Source organism: Terrapene carolina, unplaced genomic scaffold (assembly GCF_002925995.2).
Source record: "Terrapene carolina triunguis isolate 2854851 unplaced genomic scaffold, T_m_triunguis-2.0 Scaffold714, whole genome shotgun sequence".
Classification (NCBI taxonomy): Eukaryota; Metazoa; Chordata; order Testudines; family Emydidae; genus Terrapene; species Terrapene triunguis.
Window position 1 is genome coordinate 15,343,522 of NW_020665065.1, and position 26,496 is coordinate 15,370,017.

At 48.7% G+C, this 26,496-nt stretch overlaps 1 protein-coding gene across 7 annotated transcripts in view; it reads right to left on the reverse strand.

Moving 5' to 3' along the window:
• The window catches only part of PAX7 (paired box 7), a 147,479-nt gene that overhangs the window by 58,839 nt on the left and 62,144 nt on the right, over positions 1-26,496 (reverse strand). For all 7 annotated transcript variants that reach the window (XM_024217303.3, XM_024217305.3, XM_024217302.3 and 4 more), the window contains exons 5-6: positions 21,830-22,029; positions 1,366-1,531 (exon numbers count right to left, since the gene is read on the reverse strand). In XM_024217303.3, the coding sequence (XP_024073071.1) occupies positions 1,366-1,531; positions 21,830-22,029 (366 nt within the window). The remainder of the gene's footprint in view (positions 1-1,365; positions 1,532-21,829; positions 22,030-26,496) is intronic.

Below are 26,496 nucleotides of genomic sequence, written 5' to 3' on the forward strand. Positions count from 1 at the left end.
AAATTTCCCCCAATATTTCTAAATCTTCCTTCTCCAACGACACCTTGCTCCCCACAGTTTGCTGGGGAGGAGCAGATGAGGGAGAAAGGGATGTTACGGACAGTTCAGTCTATAAAGAAATATGCAGGAAACACAGGGCAGGAAGAGATGTTGGTCTGAGGTCCCTAAGGTTGTAAGATCCTTTGTAAGGACCCAATCCAAAGCCCATCAGAATCAACAGGGGACTTACCACTGACTTGGACGGCCTTTGAATAAAACCCCAGCATCCCCCCGACCCAGGGACGCCCAGAGGATTCAGGGGGCCTGGGGTCTTCGGCGGCAGGGTGCCCCAGCCGCCGAATTGCTGCCGAAGACCCGGCACTTCGGCGGCAGGTCCCAGGGCGGAAGGACCCCCCGCCGCAGGTCTTCAGGGCACTTCAGCGGCGGGTCCCAGGGCGGAAGGACCCCCCGCCGCCGAACTGCTGCCGAAGACCCGGAGCGGAAGAAGCTCCGGGGGCCCGGGCCCTGCGAGAGTTTTCCAGGGCCCCCAGAGCAAGTGAAGGACCCCGCTCCAGGGGCCCCGAAAAACTCCCGTGGGGGCCTGGGGCAAATTGCCCCACTTGCCCCCCCCTCTGGGCGGCCCTGCCCCGGCCAGAAAACCAGCTCTGGAGCCAAATCCAAGAGCCGGTGCAAGGGACTCCAGTGTCGGAGGTTACCTGCCGCTGCCCAGTGCCTAAAGCCTTGTGTGTGTGGTTGCTGGTGTCCTACTCACTACAGTGCAAAACGCTTTGGTTGCTCTGTTAAACGGGCTCCGATACTATTCTTGTGTGACCTTCCATGGCTGCTGCTGCAGAACTGGACAGAGCTGGGCCCGGCTTTTCAAATGTAGACGGTAGTTTGAAGATTTTTTTAAAAAAGGGGAAAAATACAGAGGAAATGTGGCACATTTCTCCCACCTGCCCGGTTTCATGGTCCAAGCAGCTGCACATGTCGGTTTGCCCTTGGCTGGGAGGCCAGAGTTTCACTCAGCTAAGGCATGTCACCGGTCCCACATAGAATTCACTTTGGATTCATTAGTCTCCACTCTCAGTGACATGGTAAGTGGAGCAGCCATAGTCACGGGAGACCTTGATGCAGGAATAGGGACCAATGGACATTAAGCAGACCAGCTGTGCTTAGGATCAAGAATGGAAACTATTGAGCTTCCATCAGCCTGAATCAAACGTTGGCCTCCCAGTCAAGGCCAACCTGCATAGAGCAGCTGCTTCAAAGGAAGGTAGTGATGGGAATCCAGAATGGAAGGGCGGTCTGGCTGGCGGAGTGGCATAACAGATGAGAACAGACCCAGAAATAACCAACCACTGCACTCTGGTAGTTGGTGCTCACCTTGGGAAATAGTGGTGGTGGGGTAGGTGGAATCTGGCAGCTGGTAGGGTGGTAGAGTCGGCATTCCAGTTGGCGGAAAGCCCCCTGGCAACAGGTGATTAAAAGCTGCCAGCTGATTGGCTCCTGCTTGCTTGCGCCACCTGGCTCTTCGGTTACTGAACCACACCTACGATGGAGGACAGGAAAGAGAGGGTGAATCGCACCGAGTTCCAGCCATTGCAGAGACTGTCCTGTTTCACCGTGATCTCTGATGCATTTAGGGTGACCAGATAGCAAATGTGAAAAATCAGGATGGGGGTGAGGGGTAATAGGAGCCCATATATAAAAAATCCCCAAATATCAGGACTGTCCCTATAAAATCGGGACATCTGGTCACCCTAGATGCATTTCCTGATCAATAGCAACCATGGCACCAGAGGAATCATAGTGAGAGAGAGGAAGGGTGAGCAAGAGAGAGGGAGAATGGTTCGGTGGTTAATGTGCTAGCCTGGAACTGGGGTGACCTGAGTTCAAGGTTCCTGCTTTGCCACAAGCTTCCTGTGTGACCCTGTACCTCAGTTCCCCATCTCTAAAATGGGGATAATAGCAGTGCCCTGTGTCAGAGTAAGTACCTTAAACACTGGTTTGTGCTCAGACCCTCTGCTAGTGGGAGCCATATAAGTATCAGCGTGAGAAAAAGAATAATTACTAAGCCCGTGCGTTCCAAGAGGGCCCCTAGGAAGTAGAGGTACTGCTGTCATCTGGTCAATCTGCCTCATTATCTGGCAACGATGTGAATCCGGCTGTAGGATTAGGTTACCGTAATGGCTGCACTGGTAGAGAGGATAAATAGATAGATGAGCATCACGGCTCCTATGTTCGACAAGCTAAAAAGACAGAACCAGACCAGGAGGAATACAGAGTTCTCCTAGCTTCTCTGTACTGCAACAAATCAGCACTGTCCGTGGCCCAGCACGTGGCCTCCCTGCAATAGGTGCTGCAGCCCATCTAAATTACTGTGCATTAAAATAAGCCCAGTATTTATGCATGTGCAAAGCTGGGCGTACTTTGCCCTGTTTTACCTATGAGACTCAAGAGAGCTTTTCTAAATGCATGCGTCTGCCCTGATGTGTTTTATCACAAGCCATCTCCCTCCTGCATATCGTGAAGGGCTGCACAAGCCCTTTCTAGGGTCTGGTTTATTGTGTTTAATCAGCAAGGCTCTGAGGACCGATCCCTGTTTGGGGTTGAGAAGTATGCGGGTAAGCTTTCAAGCCAGATGAGAATGCAGCTGCTGGACTCTGTGAGGCCTAAAGGGCTAGAAAACATGATTAAATTTCACAGGGAAAAGAAAAAATGGAGCAAAAATCAAGAGTGAAAAGCATTCGGGGTTGGGGGGGGGGGGAAGTCCTCCATCAGGCTTTCAGGCTGCTCAGTGACAGATTAGGAGCTGGGGTGACAAGGGTGGGGGGTGTAGTTCCCAAGAGCACCCTCTGAACCAAAGCAAACCTCTCTTTTGTGCATGTAGTGAAGATTCTGGATCTGATTCTCCTTTCACTGAGTCGAAGCCCTTTGAAATCAACAGGGGTCGTTCCACACGCTTTGGATCAAGCCCCTAATGAGTACGGTCCCTCATGGGCGACTTTGTGTCACATTGGGTACGTTTAATTCCCCGGGGGTGGAGGTGGGGAACAGGTTTTCTTTACGCTCGTCCTGTTTCATGCATTGCTAGATCTCTCTACGTGTATGCGTTCTGCTAGTGACTGGGTTGTACGCTGGGGTACAATGACTTGGGGAGATTATGGCAACAAGCGAGGTTCAGTGTAGGCAAGTGTATGGACGCACATATGTTGGGACCAGGACTGAGGCCAAACGGCAGGGGAGAGTTGCAGGCTGCAAGAGGAAGGATATGGGTTTCTTGCAGGAATCCCTGTGGAGATTCTCTGGCCTATGTTATGCCAAAGGTCAGTCTAGATCGGGGTCCCCAACGCGGTGCCCACGGGCACCATGGTGCCCGCCGGGGCATCCATGTGCGCCCGCCTACTGGCCGCCGGACAAGCAGCTGCCGAAATGCCACCAAGAAGCGGTAATGTCAAGAAGTGCTACCGCCAAAATGCCACCGTATTTCGGCGGCGACACCTCTTGATAACAGTGCTTCACGGCGGCATTTCGGCGGCTGCTTGTCTGGCGGCCACGGTCCTCGGTGGCTAGTCGTCTGGCGCCCGCCCCACGGAAAAGGTTGGGGACCACTGCTCTAGATGATCATAACGGACCTTCTGTGTTTAAAATCTATGACCCTGCAAAGGGATGGGGTAGTCCAATGGACTTACACTCAACATGATCAGTCAAGACAAAGGAGAAAAACTCAGAGGTGTGTTTGTGTTTGTGGGACATTCATGTGAACTCGTGATTTTTTGGGCCTGTTTGTTATTTAAAAATAATCAATGAATTTCCTGCACACACCTCCCCCCCATCTCATTTACTGCGCGGCTTGTGCTGCTTTGCTATGATTAGTCACATAAGTCACATGGTATTGTTTCTGCTTCTTGACTGGATGAGCGTAACTCCTACAGTCAGGTTTCTGGCAAGGACAATCGCAGAAAGTGAATTTTAAATTGGCTTTCTGTGGATGTTGGAGCACAGAAGCTTGACATTAATTTTTGGGGTGTATTCATTCTAGTGACACTTGATTGCAAAGCAGACACAGATGGGGTGCAAACATGGATGAAATTAATTGATTGAGCAACACAGGAATTGCAATAGAGGACCAGGGGTCCATCTAGCGCAGTATGCTGTTTCCAACAGTGGCCAGCATTGGCTTCTGAGAAAGGATCCTTGCAATTGTAGTTATGGGATAGTCTTCCCCCAATGCAAATTTCCTCCTATATTTAGAGGTTGACTTATGCCCTGGAGCTTGAGGTTTTATAGCTCTTCTAAAGATCTTGGCTTTTGTAATATTGACTATTCTAAATCAGGTTATTCTTTTTATTCATACAAATGTCTAATTCTTTTCTGAATCCTGCTAAGCTCTTGGCCTGAGTGATATCTTGTGGCAATGAGTTCCACAGTCAATTGTGCACTCTGTGTTTAATTCATGGGCAAATTTCTGCATTTCTCACAACTCCACTACGATATTGTTATTACATCCATAGGTAAACTGAGGCACAGAGAGCTTAGATGATTTATCCAGTGCCACACAGTAAGTCAGTGATTGAGCTGAACACAGAACCTAGGAATCCTGACTTTCGATTCCTTGCTTTAATTACTATAACCCACCCTACTCAGATTCCCCATGTACAGTTTTTGGCACCCATCCTCAAGCATTACCAGCTAAATCAGGGAGAGAGTGGAGGATCAAGAGGATGAATTTACATCAAGGTTCATAACACTTTGTAAACTCTTTGGGGCAGGGACTGTCTTTTTTCCCTGTGTTTGTACAGCGCCTAGCACGGTGGGATCCTGGCCCATGACTAGGGTTCCTTCAAGCTAAGGTAACACAAATAATAAATAATACTAATAATTTAATGTTTTGTTTTTCATTGGTCATACAAAGTAAATGGTCCTGCCTTTCCCCTATTTGTACTCCAAACACTCCACTCCACATACACACAATCCCTCTTCATTCATGCTAACAGGGTATCTTTACTCCGCTTATGACATCACCTGCTCCCACTGCAACAGTTGACAATGACCCAAGAAAATTCAGAACATTCTGATCAATGGGTGTGCAGTGGCAGGGGGCAGACAAAGAAAAAGACAAGGTCTCTGGCTTGAAGAGCTTCCATTCAAACCCAGAGCTGGAGATGGCGAAGAGATGAAGACAACACAGGAGAGAAATTGTCTTGGTAAAAATATAATCAATCAGTCAAGATCTCTGAGTCAGAAGAGAAAGAGAGCTTGCACTCCAAGGGAGTAAAAGCCACTTCATTGAATTCTGACACTTTTCTGAAGTTGGATAGGGTGGGAAAGTTCCCTTTTATAACTGAGAGCCAGATGCCGGCAAATCCACTGTGGATTAGGAGTTTTAGAAGAAACACATGGAGTGGGATGGGCAAGCAACCTACCCACAATGACTCCTGTTCCCCCTCGGGTGATTTTGTCTGTTGGATTGGCTAACATATGATCAAAATGCAATTTCGGAGAGATTTGCATTATATTATGTTACCTCACGTACGGGTATTGTCTTCACTCTCACACACACACGCGTGCGCGCACACACATACAAGTTCAAAATCGAAACACAAGGCTCCTCGCTGCAGCAGCATCAGCGAGTGAACCAGAGCGAGCTTACGACTGCGCAAATATTGTGAGGGCCTGGGAATCCCATTCAAGGTCCCCCGCTCAACCGTTCACGGCTCCATAGGCCTAATACTGTACTATCATTGGAAATGTGACCACTGGCTTCAATGCTAGCAGGATCCGGCCCTATCTAAGCGCTCACCTGCTTATGTTTCTACTCTCATAGCATCCTGCAGCCTTTACTGCTCTTTCCCCGCTCTCATCTTTGCACATTTCATTCATCCCACCCACCCACCCATGGAAGGATCTCCAATCTCCAAAGACCCTCCCTTTTCTCCTGAAGATCCCTCCCTAAAAGCCTCTTCTTCCTCCAGTCCATCCCACACCCATCTGCTCCCCAGTGTTGTCTTGCAACACCCTCTTGAGCCCAGAGTTTTGTTTCTGTTTGTGTTGGAACTAGGGTGACCATATGTCCCAATTTTATAGGGACAGTCCCAATTTTTGGGTCTTTTTCTTATACAGGCTCCTATTACCCCCCACCCCGTCCCGATTTTTCACACTTGTTGTCTGGTCACCCTAGTTGGAACAGACCGTGGCTTCTTCTTGATACGGAGACCCGCCACCGCCCTTCGCAGTGCCATGCAATGATCAGAATGGCCAACGGTTATTTTTTTGTGGTTACTCCTGTCTTCCTGCCGGCTGCACTGTGTAGATGTGTTCCACGTTTCCAACTAACAAGTGCATGTCCTTGGAGAGGAAGGATAGTCTTGTAGTTAAGGTACTAAATGAGCATTCAAGAGATCAGTTCCCTCCTTGGCTCCCTGTGTGACCTGGGGGAAGTCACTTAGCATCTGATCTGCAGTCTGTGGAAGTCTTTAAATGAGGGCAATACGACTTCCTGTCCTCTGCCCTTTGTTTTGTTTCTTTAGCCTGTAAGCTCTTTGGCGCAGGGGCTGTCTCTTACTGTGTGTATGTGCAGCACCTCGCACAATGAGACCCCAGTACCTGGGGTCTCTAGGCCCTGTTGTAAACCAAATAATAAATAGTGATTATAACGAGAAAACCCAGGCATGCCCAAGGAGCTTCATAACTGCCCGCTAGTGATTCCGAGCCGAGGCTGGCTAGTGGATGATATTAGAGCCTTTAAAACAAAACCAACAGACAAAACCGCTGAAACCATCCACAAAGGAATTTATAGGATTTATCTCCCTTTGCAGAGGAAAGGACATTTCATGGCTGAAACAGGTTGATTCTGCCCCTTATTTATAACCCACCGGGAAAAAAAGAAGAAGAAGATACATTCCAGCTAATGACGTTAGCAATTCTTTCCTCTCCCCCCCCCATTAAAGGTGGCTCAAGGCTTTATGCTTAAAAATCATTTTATTGGTAGTTAAAATACACAAGCTAGAGCATCTAACTGCAATGCGAGGCTCACTTCAAAGGGAACCTGCTTTCGCTTCACAACAGTTAAGGTTTTATCAGCCACTAAAGATTCTCCTGCCTGAAGATCCTGTTACCAGCATGTTAAGCCCAGGGTGAAGGCCATGGCTGCTAAAACCAGACCATGGGGGATGGAGGGGAAGAGGAAGCAGCCTTGAAGCTGGGGGTCTGCCTGCTGCAGTATTGTTCCCATCCATAGGCCATTGGGATGGGCTGGGGCAGAACTGCATAGCTAGTACCTTCCTTTAGGACAAGCTGTCTGGCACTTGGAAAAGAGGCTGCACAAGGTACCTGGAGGCAGATGGACATGCATGTCTGTAGTCTGCCTCTTTTATAAAGAGGTAAAAGGTACCTCGGGTTCTATGTCCATTCACTGCAGGAGGACCCCACACTTAGGGTGACCAGATGTCCCGATTTTATAGGGACAGTCCCAATTTTTGGGTCTTTTTCTTATATAGGCTCTTATTACCCCCCATCCCCTGTCCCGATTTTTCACATTTGCTGTCTGGTCACCCTACCCACACTGTAAATTCACTGAAGATGCATAGGACATGGGAGCAAAATTTAGATCATTGCAGGCAGCATTTTGCATCTGATAAAGACATTTGGGGTCTTTATCCGAGCACAATGTCATCAGTGCAATATACAGAAGTGAAAGAGCCGATTACTGTTCCAATATCGCCGTATGACGTTTCTTATTCCAAAAATGTATTTAATTTTGGGCAGAGCCTGAACAGGGTGCTGTGGCTCTTCATTTGACACATGATGCTAATAGGGACGTTACCTCTTGTATTATCCCACGTTGCCTCTCTTGGATTTATAGTCAGAAAAGTGATTGCAAATACAGCAGCTCAAACTGACACTATTGGAAGGCGGCGGGGAGATTCTTCTAACTGTCTGCATTACAGGCACCACAAGGGATCTGAGAATCAACCCAACTTGTTTCTTCATCTGGTATCTCTAACGATAATATAGATTCCACAGCTGGAATTTAGTTGGGCAATTTCACTGAATGTGCCTGGTGCAGATTAGAATCCAGCTTGCTCTCCCATAGCTGCACTGACTCTTCGGGGATCACCGGTAAGGAAAACAGGCTCATTTCAGTAAAGGTAGACTTGCCGACATGCAGGGAACAGCTATGTGGAACGGGGAGGTGCCATTTTTACACAGTCGCTTTTTGGGCGAGTGAACACAAAGCAAAATCCACTTCCCCTTTCTAGTCTCACTCTCTCTTTCCCATTTGCCCTCACTGCATTGATCTTCACGGCCTGTCGGGAAGAACAAAGGAGACAGCCTCCCAGCGACGCTACGTAAATCACACCATGGGGCATGTGCTTGCAAAGGAGCAGCTGGCATGGCATTCCACCCCGGAACGCCCAGCCAGTCACGGTGGGGGCAACTCGCCCCCGGGCAGAAAGCCCATGAACACGGCCTGTGCACCAAGAAGCCTATACACCAAAGTCCACCACCTATGGGCGTAAGTGGTGCATAAGCCTCACATAGACCTTCTGCATATGGGTGAACTTCCCCCACTGTGATAACCAACACCATGGTCATGTAGGAACCCAAGCTTGCTCATGACATAGAAAAAAGTTATCTGAACTTATTATTGGTATTCCCCTAGTGTCTAGAGGCTGCAGTTGCTGTTATACTGGGCGACGTACATACACATAGTCAGAGACAGTCCCTGGCCTAGGGATCTTTTGTTCTAATTAAACAAAGGGCAGGAGAAACAAAGCATTCTCCTTCTCCTCCCCATGTTACAGATGGGGCAATGAGGTGCAGAGCATCTAAGAAGCCTCCCCAAGTCATTCAGGGAGGATGTCGCAGAACCAGGAATTGAATCCAGATTTCCTGCATACCAGGCCGACGCCTTACCCACAAAACCACCCACCTTCTGTCTCAGCAGCTCAGACAGATTTAGTTTGAACTTGGGACAAAGGTTAGAGCTGGTTCTTATTTAAAGTGAACCCGTGCACCCCATCCTGCCAATACTTCCACTCGATGTACTAGCCACTTGTTTGTGCACCCAGTACGGCCACACGGCCGAGACAGCTGCCTGCCAGGGGAGGCTGGACTGAATTATCCCAGCAGACATCGAGATCTGGGTCAACTCCCACAATTTGTCAGACAAGGAGAAGGAAGGGAGGTCAGGAAGAGCCTCTCATGGGAAAGAAAGGCCGCTGTGTTCCTCCTCAGCCTAATGAGGACTCGATGTTGGAGGAAGATGGATGGGACGAATGAGCTGGTAAATGAAAACAGGGATGAAACAATCAAGTCTTGCCCTCAACCTCAGACAGCAGGGAAAAGGCACAACATGCGTTTGCTTCCACATGTTCAGAGAGCTGCCGAAATCAGGGATGGAAAAGACCGATTTAGTCATATACGGCCCAATCGCACAGAGTCTACTGAAGTCAACGTGGTGACTTGCCGGCATAACTAGGGATGCCAACCTTCCAAGATTGTCCTGGCGTCTCCAGATTCACCTTGTGGGCATACATACAGTAAAGCTAGTGAGATGCACAGATAACAGTGCTGGGGCCATATAACTACCTAAGACAGCTAAACAGAGCTACCCATATGCTTCCTCTGTCAGAAGATGGGAAACGCAGGAGAGACAACAGAGAGGTACATGCACCGCTCAAATGATCATCAACGGTTATTTAGATTTTGACAAATCTCTGCAGATTTAGAAAGCGGCTTATAAATATGTTTAGATCTTAAGCATGTACATTTTAAGCAAGGCATTGTATCTACCTGTACAGGTATTGCTACAGAGCAAAAGCTGTGCACGGGCTCTGCTATGCGAGCTAACTTGAATCCAGCCAGCGGGGTAACAATACCAGTGAACTCAGCACAGTCCAAACTTGCCATGGACCCTGGGTACATACTTGTCTCACTAGCCTACCCTGAAGCGTATGGTCACTGCTGTTGTTACCTGCGCTAGCTGGATTCACATTAGCTCAGGTAGGCCAGCCTGTGCACAGCTTTGGTTGTGTAGACAGACCCGATGTCTGTACAGCCCCTTGCACAATAGGGCCCTACCACTTCTGGGTGCTACCACAATATAAATATTAAATAATATTATTAGAGCTGATCGAACTATTCTTTACAAACAAAATTATCCAATTAATGTAGCCGATTTTTCTCTTTGAAAGTCCTAGTACCCGTGAATGTATTAGTTATTTGTAAGTATCTACTGAATATCCTGGAATAAATTGCCTAGGGAGGTTGTGGAATCTCCATCTCTGGAGCTATTTAAGAGTAGGTTAGATAAATGTCTATCAGGGATGGTCTAGACAGTATTTGGTCCTGCCATGAGGGCAGGGGACTGGACTCTATGACCTCTCGAGGTCCCTTCCAGTCCTAGAATCTATGAATCTATGAATGGGTTGGACTGAATACTATGGCCTGTTTGCCAACTGTTTAGTTCAGTTATTTGCTATTTACCATTAGTTATTCAAGATGTGTGACTGGTCATCTAATGAGTCTCATGACATTGTTTCTGATCCTTGATTGGATGCCTGAAATTGTTTTTAAACAAGAGGATAGGGAATAATGAATAGCAGAGAATGAGCAACAAATAACAAACACTCTTGTCCATTCACGAATACAGTCATTCACATATAAGTACAAGTGTTAACACAAGTAACCCAGTCCTCAAGCACTTATGCAACCAACGATTCATCCATCTGCTTATATGGTCCTAATCACCATAGTATGTGAGCATCTCACAATCACTTAGGAATTTTATCATCAACATTCCTGTGTGGCAGAAAACTATTATTTCCATTTTAACAGATGGGAAACTGAGGCACGGGATAAATTAAGTAACTTGCCCAACATCAGACAAGAGATCTTCTGTTTGAATCAGGAATCGAACCCTTGGCTCTGGAGTCCCAGTCTAGAGCACTGCAGACTGGTGCATCCTTTCTACTTATCTTATTAAGGATGTTACTAATACTTGCATCTAGCAAATAAAAAGGACTAAATTATGACTGGACCGAACAGCTGTTTGGAATATGAATGAACGTTTGCGAACATTGTTTTTTCAGCATCTTCCAGCTCTACAGCGTATATACAGAATTTCTCAATGATCATTTCAGTGGTCAAAAGAAATGCTGTTAAGTAACTAAAATGAAGAATAAAATCACCGTTTTCAGTTATCTATTTATCTCCCCTACAAACTGTATGTCCTGGGGATAAACGGGGAAGCTGAAAGACACTAGAATAAATTCACTGATGGCATAAAGCAGTTGCATAGCAGTGTGGGTTTGTTTTTTTTAAAGTGCCTGATCTCCGCTTGAATACCTGCTTCTTAGATGGCCCAATCTTAACAGTGTTACAGTTGCATTTAAGCCTCCCAAAACAGGCTTTGATGCACACACCTCACTGAGGTGAATAAGGTGTTGGGAAGTAGATTTCCCACTGCTATTGTTTGGCTGGCGATAGGCTTTAACAACAGAACAGCAGCACATTGATTTATATTGTGGAGATTTTCTTTGCAACAGAAAAAGCTATGCATCGTCTACAAAAATAGCTTCAATGCTGTGGGAAATAGATAAAAGATTAAAATATCTTGGCAAACACCAGGCTTGAGTCTAAGAAACATTTTCCATTGTTAACCCCATTGAAATCTACTAAATTGGTGCCCTAATAAATAGCAGACCTGCTTAATTGGGGTAATCGCCAGGAGAACAGATTGAGTGCCGTGAATTTCACTGGCTCTAAGCAATGGATAAGTGGCACACTTATCTGCTTTAGATGGCACATGGGATGGTGGCTGAGGTGGAACTAAAGGTTCAGTTTAGAGAAGGCTGTAGCTTATCTGCACCTTTTTGGTCTGATAGTTAAAGTAAAGTAAGTAAAACCGTGTTCCAGCGCTTATTCCATCTGAACTGGTTCCTCCGTATCTACACTGCAAGCTTACGCTCAGTACTAAACCAGTGTGAAATGGATCACCATTTGCTGCTGTAAATTACCTCCCGTGTTCATTTCATATGGATACCTTGCGCTATGAAAGCAACACCAGTTGATCTTGCCTAATTATAGGTCCAGTCCTGAAGTTCTTATTCAATCCTGGCTCCCACTGACTTCAGTAGGGGTTTTGCCTGGACTAGGACTGTAGGATTGGGCCTGTGACGGAGTGTATAAAGTCTTCATGACAGGAAGGGGCTGGGGAGACTCCATGTGCGAAAGTAGCCCCGCCTCTCCAGCACTGCCAGTCATGCATGGGAGGGAAGAGGGCTTTTAAAGGAGAAAGCTGCAATACACAAAGGGGAGGCACTACAAAGGGAGTGACTAGCTCCTGGACCAGCAGGATGAGCCCTCACACCAGAAACCACCCAGCTCTGCGAGGAGTCCTGCAAACCCCAGGGGTAACCCCGCGAGGGAGAGGCTGACTCGGCTACCCAGCCATAAAGACTCCAACAAAGCTGCCATCTAGGCATCCCTGAAGTAAGACGATGCCTCTGACTCCCGCCCCCCTTGTTATTGACCCCAGGAGGGGCTTGGTTTCTATAGAGCTGGATGGGGGTCTTGCGGCAGTACTCTCCAGGTCTGGAGAGGCATACGCAGTCATCGAAAAGGAAGCCTTGGCTGTCCAGTGGGCCAGGGACGCCTTATGCTATTACTTTTCGGGGATCTCCTTTTCACAGATTACAGACCACGCGCCTCTCCAGTGGCTGCCCACGATGAAAGACACGAACGCGAGGATCCCGCGTCGGAACCTAGCCCCACAACCGTACAGATTCCAGGTGCCCCACAGAGCTGGCAAGGCCCATGCAAATGCCGATTTCTTTCCTCGGAGCGTGGACGCTGCAACTGACAAGGACACGACGCCTCGGGGTTGTTTCTGAGGGGAAGGGGACGTGACAGGGTGTTTAAATCCTGCACTAACAGGGAAGGGGCTTGGAGGCATCATGTCCTAACGTAGCTCCTCCACGCTGGCCCTGTCAATCATGCAGGAGGAAGCTGCATTACAGGAGGGGAAGTCCTATGAAAGGAGTGACTAGAGTAGCTCCTGCACCAGAAACCACCCAGCTCTGCGAGGAGTCCTGCAAACCCCAGGGGTAACCCCGCTAGGGAGGGGCTGACTCGGCTACCCAGCCATAAGGACTCCAACAAAGCTGCCCTCTGAAGTTAGGTGATGCCTCGGACTTTTTTTTGCCTTGTTACTGACCTCAGGAGGGGCTTGGTTTGTGTAGAGCTGGACTTTTGCTTTTCCCCCACCCAGAAGCAAAGTCAACCAGCCCACAAGGGCGGGGCGACTACCAGGAGTAAGAGGCAGTGGCCTGTTCTAGGCGCCATGCTGGAAACTGGGCATGACAAGGGGCTCCAGCCCAGCTGGGGCGACACCCCTGGGAGGCTCTTTTTACCGGGCCCGCTATGTTTTTTGTAATGTTCAATACACTTAATGACATAGGAGAGACTCTATCCAGTAAAATAGCCCCTCCTCGGCCTCAGTCCCTTAACTGGCACCTTTCTGTTTCCATTTGGGGCTGCGCCAGTTACTGTATTACATATATGTCTGTATTACATATTATGTATATGTAATTACGTATTAGTCAGAAAGCACGCATGCAATTCTAAGCTCATCCACAGATACACGCACAGCTGGGAGATGAGGGACATCCTTGCAGTTAGAAGCAACAGAGGGTCCTGTGGCACCTTTAAGACTAACAGAAGTATTGGGAGTATAAGCTTTCGTGGGTAAGAACCTACAGATGATCTTTAACTTTGCCAAATCCAGGTGGAGAAGAACTGCCACCGTGGTTTGAGTAACCCTGGAGAGCAGAAGATTTGAGAGACAGCCTAGTGGCTAATGGACAGACGTGGGGCTTATTTGGAGAGTGTGGCTTGGGGCAAGGGAGTTGGGGGCTTTCCTTTTATTGGACCCATCTCCATTTCTATTTCTAACTCAGTCTGGGGAGGTGGAGAATGAGTAATTCAGAACAGTCCTTACTGGCTTTGCAGAGTGGAATGCTCCTCTCAACTTGGCTGGGCGAGTGTTCTAGCCTACCCCCCCCCTCCCGCGACCTTTTCCCGGGAGCTGAATGTCGACTGGCATGCCTGTGCATTTATTTCATTGTCAGCCTCTCGCAGTGCATGGGCACATACAGGAAATGCCACTGACATGGCTGCTAGAGAGCCAGGGGCTGCTCTATGTGGGTGCCCCCTCCCGTGTGTGTGAGAGCCATTTAGCTGGCCGCGTGCCACAGAGAATGAACACGCCAACCTGGCCTCTGCCAGGAAGAGTCCCTGATCCTGAGCATAGCCTCTCACACAGTTCCTGTGCACAGTCTCTCCTGGCTGCTGCCAAAGACACGGGGCAGCTGTTGTGTCATAACCTCATAGCGGCCCCCCCGTGCAAGAAATGCAAACGAGTCAAACCCCGTGGAAGAAAGAAAACATTCTCCACTGACCTTTGAGAACGAAGGGATTGCATTAACAGAGCCCGTTTGGAAAAGTCTCAAAGAGCTTTGGAATCAACTAGTCAGGCACGCTGAATTAGACTCACGCAGCCTCACATGTCTCAGATTAACGCTCAGCTCTGGGGAAGACATTGACCATCTCCGTATGACGCCTCCAAGCGCAGAAGGTCCTCATAATGAATCCTAACAGACTCGGCAAGACGAGTGGGTGTGGTCATATCTTTTATTGGACCAACTTCTGTTGGTGAGACAAGCTTTTGAACTTACACAGAGCTCTTCTTCGGGTCTGGGAAACTAACTCCACCTTGTATTTAGCTGTGACACTCTGAGTGTGCAGGGCCGCCCAGAGGATTCAGGGGGCCTGGGGTCTTCGGCGGCAGGGGGCCCCCGCCGCCGAATTGCCGCCAAAGACCCGGCGCTTTGGCAGTGGGGGTCCCGGAGCGGAAGGACCCCCCCGCCGCTGAATTGCCGCCCAAGACCCGGCGCTTCGGCGGCAGGTCCCGGGGCAGGAGGACCCCCCCGCCGCGGGTCTTCAGGGCATTTCGGCGGTAGGTCCCAGAGCGGAAGGACCTCCCGCCGCCAAATTGCCGCCGAAGACCTGGAGTGGAAGAAGCTCTGGGGGCCGGGGCCCCACGAGAGTTTTCCGGGGCCCTCGGAGCGAGTGAAGAACCCTGCTTCATGGGCCCCGAAAAACTCTCGTGGGGGCCCCTGTGGGGCCTGGGACCTGGGACAAATTGCCCCACTTGCCCCCCTCTGGGCGGCCCTGTGAGTGTGTTTCCCAGACCTGAACTGCTCTGCGTAAGCTCGAAAGCTGGTCTCTCTCACCAACAGAAGTTGGTCCAATAAAAGATGTGACCTCACCCACCTTGTCTCTCTAATATCCTGGGACCAACAACCAGACTGCCACATAGAGACATACAATCCACTGACCACAGAGATTTCTGATTGGTAGAGCACTGAGCATCCCAGTGCCTTGACACATTGCAGGCTGCTGGGATCCTGTTTTACCAGCTGGGAACTGGATTCCAGACTAGAAGCCTGGAACAGGAAGGGGACTGGATTCTATGGGCTAGACCCTTAGCTGCTGGAAATTGGTATAGCTCCGTTGAAGTCAATGAACGGCATTTCAATCAATGGAGCTATTCCGATTTGAACCACCTGAGTCTCTTGCCCTGCGTTCCCGCATTAGTGAATTATGCAGAACATCATTCATGGACTCATTTTAATGGCAGGAGAAACAGAGCCCAGTTGTTTGCACTGGGCCCTGTGTAGCACTGCCCACTTTTGAAAATGTTTTCATTGCTCAAAGCTCCAAATCAGCTGAGAGGCCGGTGCCCACTGATTCCCCACTTGCCGGGGGGATTTTGGTGCTTTCTGGTGAATTTAAGCTTTTTTTCTCTGTCTTTTCCTCCAGTTGGTCAACTAAGAAACCCAAAGCAGCACTTAGATACCACAGTGATGTGCTCTTTAGAAATACTGCTAGATAGATCAGCAGGCAGCATTAGATCAGGGAACCATGACCCAGGAGATTGGGGACAGGACTGAGAAACAAGACTTCTGGGCTCTGCCATTCGCTTCCTGTGTCACCTGGGGCAAGTCACTTCAAGAGCTGGTCAGGAAGTTTTCATTTTGAAATGTAAGTTCAATTGAGGTCAATAAAATGAATTAAAAAGGTTGAAATTGAAAGGAATCATTTTGAAATGATCAAAATGCAACGTTTCAATCCACCTGCTCCAATTTTTATTTTTATTTTTTTCAGATTTTTTGGCTCATGAAAATTTCTGAGCTGTCGACATTTTGTCCTGATTTGGGATGAGAAAAAAATGCAAAATCTCAAAAAATTTTACAGGATGGGAAAAGCATTTCCCACCCAGCTCCAGTCACTTCTCCTCTCCAGGGCTCAGTCTCTTCATCTGTGCTATCGAGCTCCTAATGCTTATCCATCTTCCTGAAGCACTTGGAAAGGAAAGATACTATATAAGCTCAGTACAGGAGGAGACATTCGGCAGCTTGCAAGTGAGTCTCGTGTGACCTGCGACTTGCCTACCTGAGAGATCTCCCCTTCCGCTATGGTACATGTCTATAGCTGAGATCAGTAGAGGTATCTGACCTAAAAGCCCCATAGTTTAAATGAGAGATTGGGCACAGGACTTCTGTGAGGAGGCCCTTGAATCTTGATTTGCAATCCCCCGCCCCACTCGGTAGCTTGATTTTGCTGATTTTCAGGGCACAATCCAAAGCTCCTCTTGTTTTCCTGGGCAGTGGGAGTGAGACGTGGAGGCAGAATGAGGAACCTATTTACTCTGTTGATTTACACCAGCTAAGGATCTGGCCCTAGAAGCCTGGCCACCTGATGGTGGTTGCTAACCAGGAAGTTAGACGCCTGTAATTAACTGCGCCCATAGAACTAGATACTGAGTTTAACCTTGGGCCCAGGAAGCCTACTGAAAACAAGGCAACATAACAAAGCAAAGAGTTCACCATCATTAATCTAGGTTTTATAAAACCAAGACCTCCCTGGCTCTAATCCAGCATCAGCTCAGGCCCTCCTGCTACCATTGGGATCAGCAGTGCAAAAGCCCCAGCCCAGCCTCTAGGCCATGAGGCTAAGGGTATGTCTACACTTCAAGCTGAGGGTGTATTTCCATCTCAAGGGGTACGTCTACACTACACGCAATAAATCGATCCCCGATCGCTCTCCCGTCGACTGCTGAACTCCAGCTCAGCGAGAGGCGGAAGCGGAGTCGACGGGGGAGCCGCGGCCGTCGATCCTGCGCCGCGAGGATGCGAAGTAAGTGATTCTAAGTCGATCTAAGATAGATCGACTTCAGCTACGCTATTCTTGTAGCTGAAGTTGCGTATCTTAGATCGATCCCCCCCTAGTGTAGACCAGGCCATAGATACTAACTCTGATCGGGCTAGCGTGCTACAAATAGAGCGTGAGCAGCAGGAGGGGCTAGCCATGCTGAGGACGGGCCTGGCATCTCAGACAGGTACGTATTCAGGGTGGCTAGCCCCTCCCACCGTCGCTGCTACACTCTGTTGGTCGTGCAAGAGGCTGGATCGGAGCTAGCGCGGTACGTCTCCTTGAACTGGGAATGACATACCCTGATTAGCAACCAGCATTGCAGTGACCTCACCTGACACATCGGTACGGGCAGCTTGACTGGATTGGGTACTAAATGCAAACACTTGGCAGGCGTGGTCCCACTTGACTCCCAGTGGTTCGGTTGGTTGGGGTGGCAGTGGTGGCAAAGGAGGCGAGAGTGACCCAGAAAAAGGAACCGCCCAAGTGTACAATTGGCGTAGAACACACGGGCATTGTCTTGTTCCCATTCAAGTCAATGGGGATTTTGCTGTTGCTTTCACAGGCAATAGGTTCAGGCCCTAAGAATCTGATGCAAGGCCCACTGAAGTCAGTGGCAGCCTGTCCATTGACTTAACACGCCTCTAAATGCCATGTATCTTGGACACTGTCAGTGCCTGCATTCTGGACCCATGCACCTTGACTGCACAGAGGTTGCTATGGCCCTATTGAAAATATCACTCATTCGTCCATGATCTTCTTAGCAGATGAGAAATAGGAGCCCACAACTGGTCCTGCCTCCCCCTCCCCCTGTTCTTCAGCTTGCAAATTTTTATTAGCTGTCAACGTGTCAAACTTCCACTTAGCTGGACAGCTGCACGACCGGCCAAGTTCCAAAGCCTTGCCAGTGAGTTTAACAGATCTAGGGGCTTCTCAGGTGGAGGGGAGTGTGTGGGAGGGTAAGGGCTCAGGGATCACAGACACAAAATGGGACAGGGCAGGGTTCATTCCACAGCCTCTCTCATGCAGGAGGTCAGACTAGCTGCTCTGGGAGGCAGTGGGACCCAATGGATAAGGCACTAGATGGGGCTCAGGAGATCTTGGGTTAGCTGTGTGACCTGGGGCACTTCATTTCTCTGTACCTCTGTTTATCCTCCCACCCTTTGTCTGTTTTGCCTTGTAAGCTGCTTGGGGCACGGAGAGAGAGAGAGAGAGAGTGAGTGTGTGTGTGTGTGTGTGTGCGCGCGCAACATCTAGCACAATGAGGTCCCGATCTTGGCTGGCACCTCTAGCCATTACTGTAATATTACTATAACTACTGCTAATAACCATCCGTTCTGGCCGCAGAATCTGCAAAGAGAGGGGAAAAGGGCTGCAGGACTCTTCCTGTTGTGTGTGTGTTTTCCACAAGAACTTGATTGACTGATGTTTGTGGCTCCTGAGAGCCAGTGAAAGATCCGCTCTGATATCCAGAAAATTTTACAAGGGGCGGCAGGCTTAAAAGCGGTGGGAAGAAGCCGAGCCTGCCAGGATGTCGGAATGAAAAAGCCATCAGGAATGTGCCTCGGAGAACAGCTGCTACTGGAACTCTGGCAGGAGCTTTCCCCACAAGCTGCCTGAGAGCCAGGAGGGGGATTCGGAGATCACAGCTTGAGCCGAGGGAAGGGGGTTCTTTATTTATTTGGTTGGCTTTGCTTTCCTCCACCCCCTTGTCGCTCTGAGGTCGGAGCTCCTCGGAAGGAAGGAACCTGCCACGGGTTCACAGTGCAGCTCTTCCAGCTGCGTGGGTGCCTGGATTAGAAGACTTGGCAGGGGCTGTGGGGAGGAATCTGAGCTCTCTGGCACTCCTCGGGCTTTCCCTCCGCTCCCGCGACTGGCACCACAATACACTGAACACAGATATATTTTATAAAACGTGCGTAGGGGTCTTTGCCCAAGTAGAATTCCCCCTCCGAGCACCATTCTCTGGGTGGGTTTGGCCAACCGGCACCTTCTTACTTCTCCTTGTTTCTCTACTAGGGTCTTTCCATGTCTGCGTCAGACAAAGTAAATCAGGACAGGAGCATGCAACCCCCCTCGGTATTTTATCTCCAGCACAAGCCCCTGCCATCCAGGGTGGGTGGAGCAGGGCTTGTTTCAGGAGCAGGTAGGAGAATTTTCAAGAGGTCAGAAGGTGCAAAGCCGACCCCTTCTCTGCTCCTGTTTAGTGAAGATGCCTTCTTGCTGGCTAGCGGCTATCATGAGACTTGAGGACAGGAAGCCCTGTGCTTCCTGTCCTCGAGAAGAGCACTCAGACCTTGCACAAACTGGGATCCCAGCAGGGTGATTTTACTGGCCTTGCCCAGAAGGAAATAAAGCAGCATTTCAGTGACGCAGCTGCTGCGTTTCTGCTCTAGACCAGTTACCGTAGACTGGCTTTCACCACCGATGTGCTGTAAACTGAGAGGCTGAGCAACCCAGCGTAATGCAGAGAGAAGGATAAACTCTTGGAACAGCACAGGGCCTGTTCCAATGCTCGCTGCAGGCAATGGGGGTTTTCCTTGGGTTTCAATGGGAGGTGGACTGGGCTCATCCTGCACAAATCGCATTATTATTGCTAAAATCTCAGGAAGACCCTCTTGGCTAAAGTCAAGTCTAGTATCAGAGAATCACAGAAGATCAGGGTTGGAAGAGACCTCAGGAGGTCATCTAGTCCCACCCCCTGCTCAAAGCAGGACCAATCCCAACTAAATCATCCCAGCCAGGGCTTTGTCAAGCCTGACTTTAAAAACCTCTACGGATGGAGATTCCACCACCTCCCTAGGCAACCCATTCCAGTGCTTCACCACCCTCCTAGTGAAATAGAGTTTCCTAATATCCAACCTAGACCTCCCCTACTGCAACTTGAGACCATTGCTCCTTGTTCTGTCATCTGCCACCACTGAGAACAGCCTAACTCCATCCTCTTTGGAACCCCCCTTCAGGTAGTTGAAGGCTGCTATCAAATCCCCCCTCACTCTTCTCTTCTGCAGACTAAACAACCCCAGTTCCCTCAGCCTCTCCTCATAGGTCATGTGCCCCAGGCCGCTATCAGTCTAATGTCCACTACATCTCCTCTGCTGGGGCAATACAGTCTATGTTCATGGGGAGAAGGATTTACTCTGACACAGGGCATCTTTTGTGTCTCAAGGGACGATGGGTCAGATCTTCCCTCCCCAGGAAATTAATAATCATCCCTCGCTCTTAGATAGAGCTTTTCATTAGTAGATCTCAAAGCATTTTACAAAGGAGGCCAATATCATCCTCTCTACTATACAGATGGAGAAACTGAGGCACAGAGAGATGCTGGGTGGTTCAAGGAGACACGCTGCAGTCGTTGAGCCTTTGCCACACCCACGTGCTGTGAGTCTGAGCCTGAGCCGTGGCAGCTTTCAGAGAACATGCGTCGGGCAGGAAAAGCCAGCGGGAGGCGAAAAGACACACAGGAAACGCTGTGAGCTGTAGCATTGCGGCTCTCCGTCTCTTTTGATGGCTGGGGCAAGACCATGAACCGGGTGGATGTCCGAGAGGTGTGAGGCCCGGTTTTGGGAGGATGCAGCCGTATGGCGGGGCTGGCCTCGTAGGGATGAACACAGGTCTGTTTTTATTCTGAGGGGAATCTCAGACAGAAAAATGCCTGTTTTGCTTCCAAAAGGTCATTTAACTGAAGAACGATTTCCCTGTCACGAGACGGGGTTGCTCTTTCCCTCCCTCCTCTGGCTGCAATTCCACTCTGGGCTCGACACACAGAGCCCCCGATGCTGAGGCTGAAATCTAATAGCGCTGCCCACACTGGCTGTTGGTGTCTCCATTTCACTTCTTTAACCCAGCACAATCCTCAGCCCCCCCCTTCCCTTTCCCCGGGGGGCTCTATTATACCCACCGATCTGTTCACACTCCTTATCCCTCTGCATGTTTGCACACACTGCTGACCCAGCCTTTATCTGGAAGACACAAGGGTCTGTGTGTGGAGTTCCCACAAGGGCTATTAATTGTGTCGATGTCATAGCTTTCTCCCTTCCTCTTCCTCTCCCCTTCCCTCCCCCCCCACACTCGCAAACGCTCAGGAGATTTGCAAAAAGAAAAAAAAGATTCACACGCAGAATTTGCAACCTTTGCAAAATATGATCCAAACCCTTGGACGGGGAGAGGGGAGGCTGGGGTATGGGAAATGGTAGAAACAGCCCCAGCCACTCCGAGGTAAATGGTAAACAGCCCCTTCCCCACTCAAGGCACTAAACACAGAACTGAACGCCCCATCAGCTTTGGGAAGGTTTGGATCATGATCCCAATCTGGATTGAACTTTTGCAGCTGTAATGGGCCAAACCAAAATCCCAGATGGGAACAGCCTTGGGCTATGGGGAAACTTTGGATCTGGATCCAAACTATGCATCTCAGGCCCAGGTCACCTGATCCTACAGAAATGGTACATCCGCCATGTCATCCTCCAACTCTCAGCCCCTCCTTCTCCTAGGTCAATGGACCTAGAGAGTCCCCTGGCTGCTGTGTTATCAGGGGACTCTGACATGTCCTGACTCTCGTCCTTACCTGTACTCGGGCCTCTGTGAGTTTGGTCCTCTGGGCTAGCTCCTCTCGTGTGTAGATATCTGGGTAGTGGGTTCTCTCAAAGGCCTTCTCCAGCTCCTCTAGCTGCTCGGCCGTGAAGGTGGTCCGGCTACGGCGCTGCTTGCGTTTCAAGGGTAGGTCCGGTTCAGACTCAACATCTGAGCCTTCATCCAGCCTGTTACCTGGTGAGGGAAAGAGAAGAAGGATTGAGGCTTAAATGGCAGAAAAGCCAAAGGGGAAGCAGGTGCAGAAGCAAGAATTAAACAGCTACAGGGAAGGAGAGAATCCAATACAGTCATAGAGTTTAAGGCCTGAATAGACCAGAAGATCATCTAGTCTGACCTCCTGTAGGTAATAGCCTACTAACACCTCCCAGCCACCCCCACAACCAGAATTAGAGCAATTCTACAGTGATGGTGTCCACCAAGCCAACTTCTACTTCTGGGGAGAGCTGGTCGGGGACGTTCTGACAAAACATTTTTGTCAGAAAAATGCTGATTTGTCAAAACTGAAATGGATGGTGGGAAAGGATCGATTTTGATGAATCTCCTGATCCGAAAATTGTTTGGAAAAAAAGAAAAGTTTCCAAATGGTAGAAATGTCCCGTTTTGATATTTTCGAAACAAAACGTTTCGTTTTTCAGTTGGGAACTATTTTTCATTTTGAAATGTTAATTTCTATTTTTTATAAAAAGGTTCACAATAAAAAAGGTCAGAATTGAAAGGAAACACCTACAAATGATCCAAACATGTCAATCGACCCAGTTTGATGAGTATTATAGTTTTTGGATGATCAGTTTGTGAACATTTGTGAACCCTGATTTGGGACATGGAAACACATGTGAACCCTCAAAAACTCTCATGGGGCATGAAAAGAGTTTCTACTTCTGGCCTGCCCAGAGGACACAGGGCTGCTGGCTTGATGCTGATGGAAACAGCACCGCTCCTCAGTGGCTGAGAGAAAGTACATCCTCTATAGATGCCCTGAGCTGGGTAGGGGCTTTAAGTGGAGGACAGAGGACCTAACACCAATAGTTTGGGCTCTAGGACCCTGCAAGGTGGAGGGTCCCAGAGCTCAGGTTGCAGCCTGAATCCAAACAGTCTACACTGTAGTTAAACGGCCCCTTAGCCTGAGTCAGCTAGTGGGTGTTTGATGCCCCTTTGTGACACGAGTTTAGGGGCCTCGGTTTAGTTCTTTGTGAACAAGCCTCCATTTCCCCCAAAACCCACCACAGCCGATGCTCATTGTTGGCCATCTCTGCAGAAAGACCATGAGCTGAGTGAATTCCCCCGTCAACCCTAGAGGTGGTCCCGTCTGGTTGGCATGATGCCCCTTTTCTGGGCACAGTGCACAGGAAGATTTCACGACTGCCCAGGCTCCACCTGTCCCAAGCGAGACAGCGAAACTTCCCCAACATCCATCCTCAAAAGTAGCATTTGGCCCCCTGACTTCAGTGAATAGGGCACCCCTGGGCCCCACTTTGAGGGAATGATGACGGGTCCATAAATAGCATTTTTAATGGGCTAAGAGCATCTTAAGGGAGACGCTAGGAGTTTAAAGAACTCCCACTAGTTTCAAAACAGCTCACAGGGAAAGGTCTCCTGTTAAGTCAGTAACTGCATCTCCTGTCAGCATCGTACAAGGTTAAAGGGAGTCACAACTCACAGAAAAGGTCCTCGGCTCTTGGAGGGGGAAAGCAAACAAGTTTCTGTTGTTTGCACATGTTTTGGCTACAGTCCTGGCTCTCACTCTAACTACTCTGTCTTCATGGTTAGCTGTGATACCCCACCTGCTACAGTCTTTTATCTGGGAGGGAGGGTAAAAGAAAGAAAGAAAGAAAGAAAGAAAGAAATGAATGCTTCAGCATTTGTTTGAGTTGTATTAACCTGGACCTGCTGCCAGTATCAAGTCTTTGCTGTGTATGGAACGTACCATTAAACACCAAAACCAAATAGATCATACCTGGCCTAAAAGAGTTTGCCCCAGAGCTAGTGGGCCTGATTCTGGTCTCATGTACACAAGTGCAAATCCTCAACTGATGTCCACAGAGTTACACCAGTGTAAAAACGCGGCCCAGTGAACCTTACTGGGAGGGGGTGGGAGAAAGGTGCTAGACGGCATCACGCTTTAGTGCTCCCTCGAGGCCACTCACATGGCAAAACTGTTGTCTCAACAGATGCTGTGCGACCCTGCCACAGGTTAAGTGCCACCTGCGGTGCAGATACCGATGCACAGAATGCTTAATCTAGGCCGGTACCCCGTGTCGCTGTGTGGGAAAGTGAGAGACAACGTCAACTCTCGTGGGATATATGCCCTTGGTCAGTATGGAGGCAGACTGGAGAACATGATGTATAAAGCCTGAAGTCTCCTCAGCGAAATCTGCTCTCTGTCTCTTTCTCTTTCTCTGTCTCTCATTAATACAATAGATTGTACTTAAATGCACATTGGTTAACTACAGGGGACCTGATTCTGATCTCCCTTACACCAGAATAACTCCACTGACTTCAATGGTGTTACTCCCGATTTACACTGATGTAGCTGAGAGCAGAATCAGGACCATAATCTGTTTCAGTGCATGGTTCACAGTCCCAATCTGCTCCTGTTAGGCCAAACCTTTATCAGCGATGATTAAATGCATGAGTTACATATGCAGGGCCAAATCCATCCTTGGAATAATCCATATAAAGTCAATGGAGCTGCCCCAGGGCTGAATCTGTCCCCTTCTCTGCACTGTGCTTTTATGTGGTGATCGGAACTTTCCACCCAAACCTCCTTTTTTTCCTTCCAGGACTGGGAATCCCAGCTGTGGCGTTCTCAACAGCTGCTGAACAATGCGGCCGGCCTGTGGAGCATGAGGCAAATGTCCCAATGGGGGCCAATTATTTATAACGAGCAGGTCAAACATGCCATTGGATCCAGCGTGCTGCAGGGCAGGATGCTTTCATTTCTTGGGTCTATGTGAGGAGGATGCACCGTGTCTGAATTGAGCTGTTAGATGCAGGCGGGATGGGCCACCTCCGTTTGAGTTAACCTTGGGCTCTGCTGTAGCCGCATGAGTTACATGGCTTCCTATCTGTCAGTGGAGTTATACTGGTGTAAGGGAGATCAGAATCAGGGCCCCTGTAGTTAACCAATGTGCATTTAAGTACAATTAGTGGCCGCATGTTCTCAGAGCTGTGGGAATCACTGCACCAGGTGATTGTAACCCAACTTCTATTTCCACCTGTGGGATACCAATAGAATCAGCATCGTAGAACTGGAAGGGACCTCGAGAGGTCACCTAGTCCAGTTCCCTCCACCGAGGCAGGACTAAGTATTATCTAGACCATCCGTGACAGGTGTTTGTCCAACCTGCTCTTAAAAATCCCCAATGATGGAGATTCCACCACCTCCCTAGGCAATTTATTCCAGTGCTTAACCACCCTGACAGCTAGGAAGTTTTTCCTAATGTCCAACCTAAACCGCCCTTGCTGCAATTTAAGCCCATTGCTTCTTGTCCTATCCTCAGAGGTTAAGGAGAACAATTTTTCTCCCTCCTCTTTGTAACAACCTTTTATGTGCTTGAAAACGGTTATCATGTCCCCTCTCAGGCTTCTCTTCTCCAAACTAAACAAACCCAATTTTTTCAATCTTTCCTCATAGGTCATGTTTTCTAGACCTTTCATCATTTTTGTTGCTCTTCTCTGGACTTTCTCCAATTTGTCCACCTCTTTCCTGAAATGTGGCGCCCAGAACAGGACACAATACTCCAGTTGAGGCAGTATCAGCGTGGAGTAGAGCGGAAGAATTACTTCTCATGTTTTGATTGCAACACTCCTGCTTATACATCCCAAAATGATGTTTGCTTTTCTTGCAACAGTGTTACACTGTTGACTCATATTTAGATTGTGATCCACAGATCCCTTTCTGCAATACAATATATAGTGTCCTCATATTTTCGATATCTCACATCTGTTATTCCCAGTGGGCCAAATCATGGTTCCAATGCAATCAATAACAGTTCTGCTGTTGACCACAGTGAGACCAGCATCTGGCCAATATTTGTAGGAGGCCTTTAGAATCCTGACTGTAGCACAGATTTGGTACATGATCAGCTTCACTGGTTCTTGCATTTTCAGGAAAATCTCTAGATTCTTAAATGGTGCAACATGCACATCTGGGCCCCGGACAATTCCGGACACATCTGGACTCTGGAGAACCAGACTGTGCACAAGCACATCTGGAATCCAATAACATATTATTCGTTTCATTAGCATACATATAATTGTATATTTCACAAGCAACTGTCTGTTTCATTAGTTGGCATTCTTGATGGAAATAATTTGCAATAATAAAAGTTAGGACAGAGGTAAGTTTGGGTCTAAAATGAAGGCTGCCCCTGGTAATGAGAGGACACTTGAGAGTGTTTTGTCCGCAGCATATAAACAGAGAAGTTAGATAAAAAATATAAAACACTCTTGCTGGAAGGCTGCAGAGGAACACTATTTTTGTTCCTAGATTCCAGAACAATGCACAGTAACCCAAAACAGAGAGAGAGAAAGCAGGCTGCTCACTAAGGCAGCAAGGCACAATTCACCCCACTTTGCTTTAAACTGGCTCCTTCCAGACTTACTCTGCTCACATACTTTCCTAAGAGCCTGCAAGCAGGA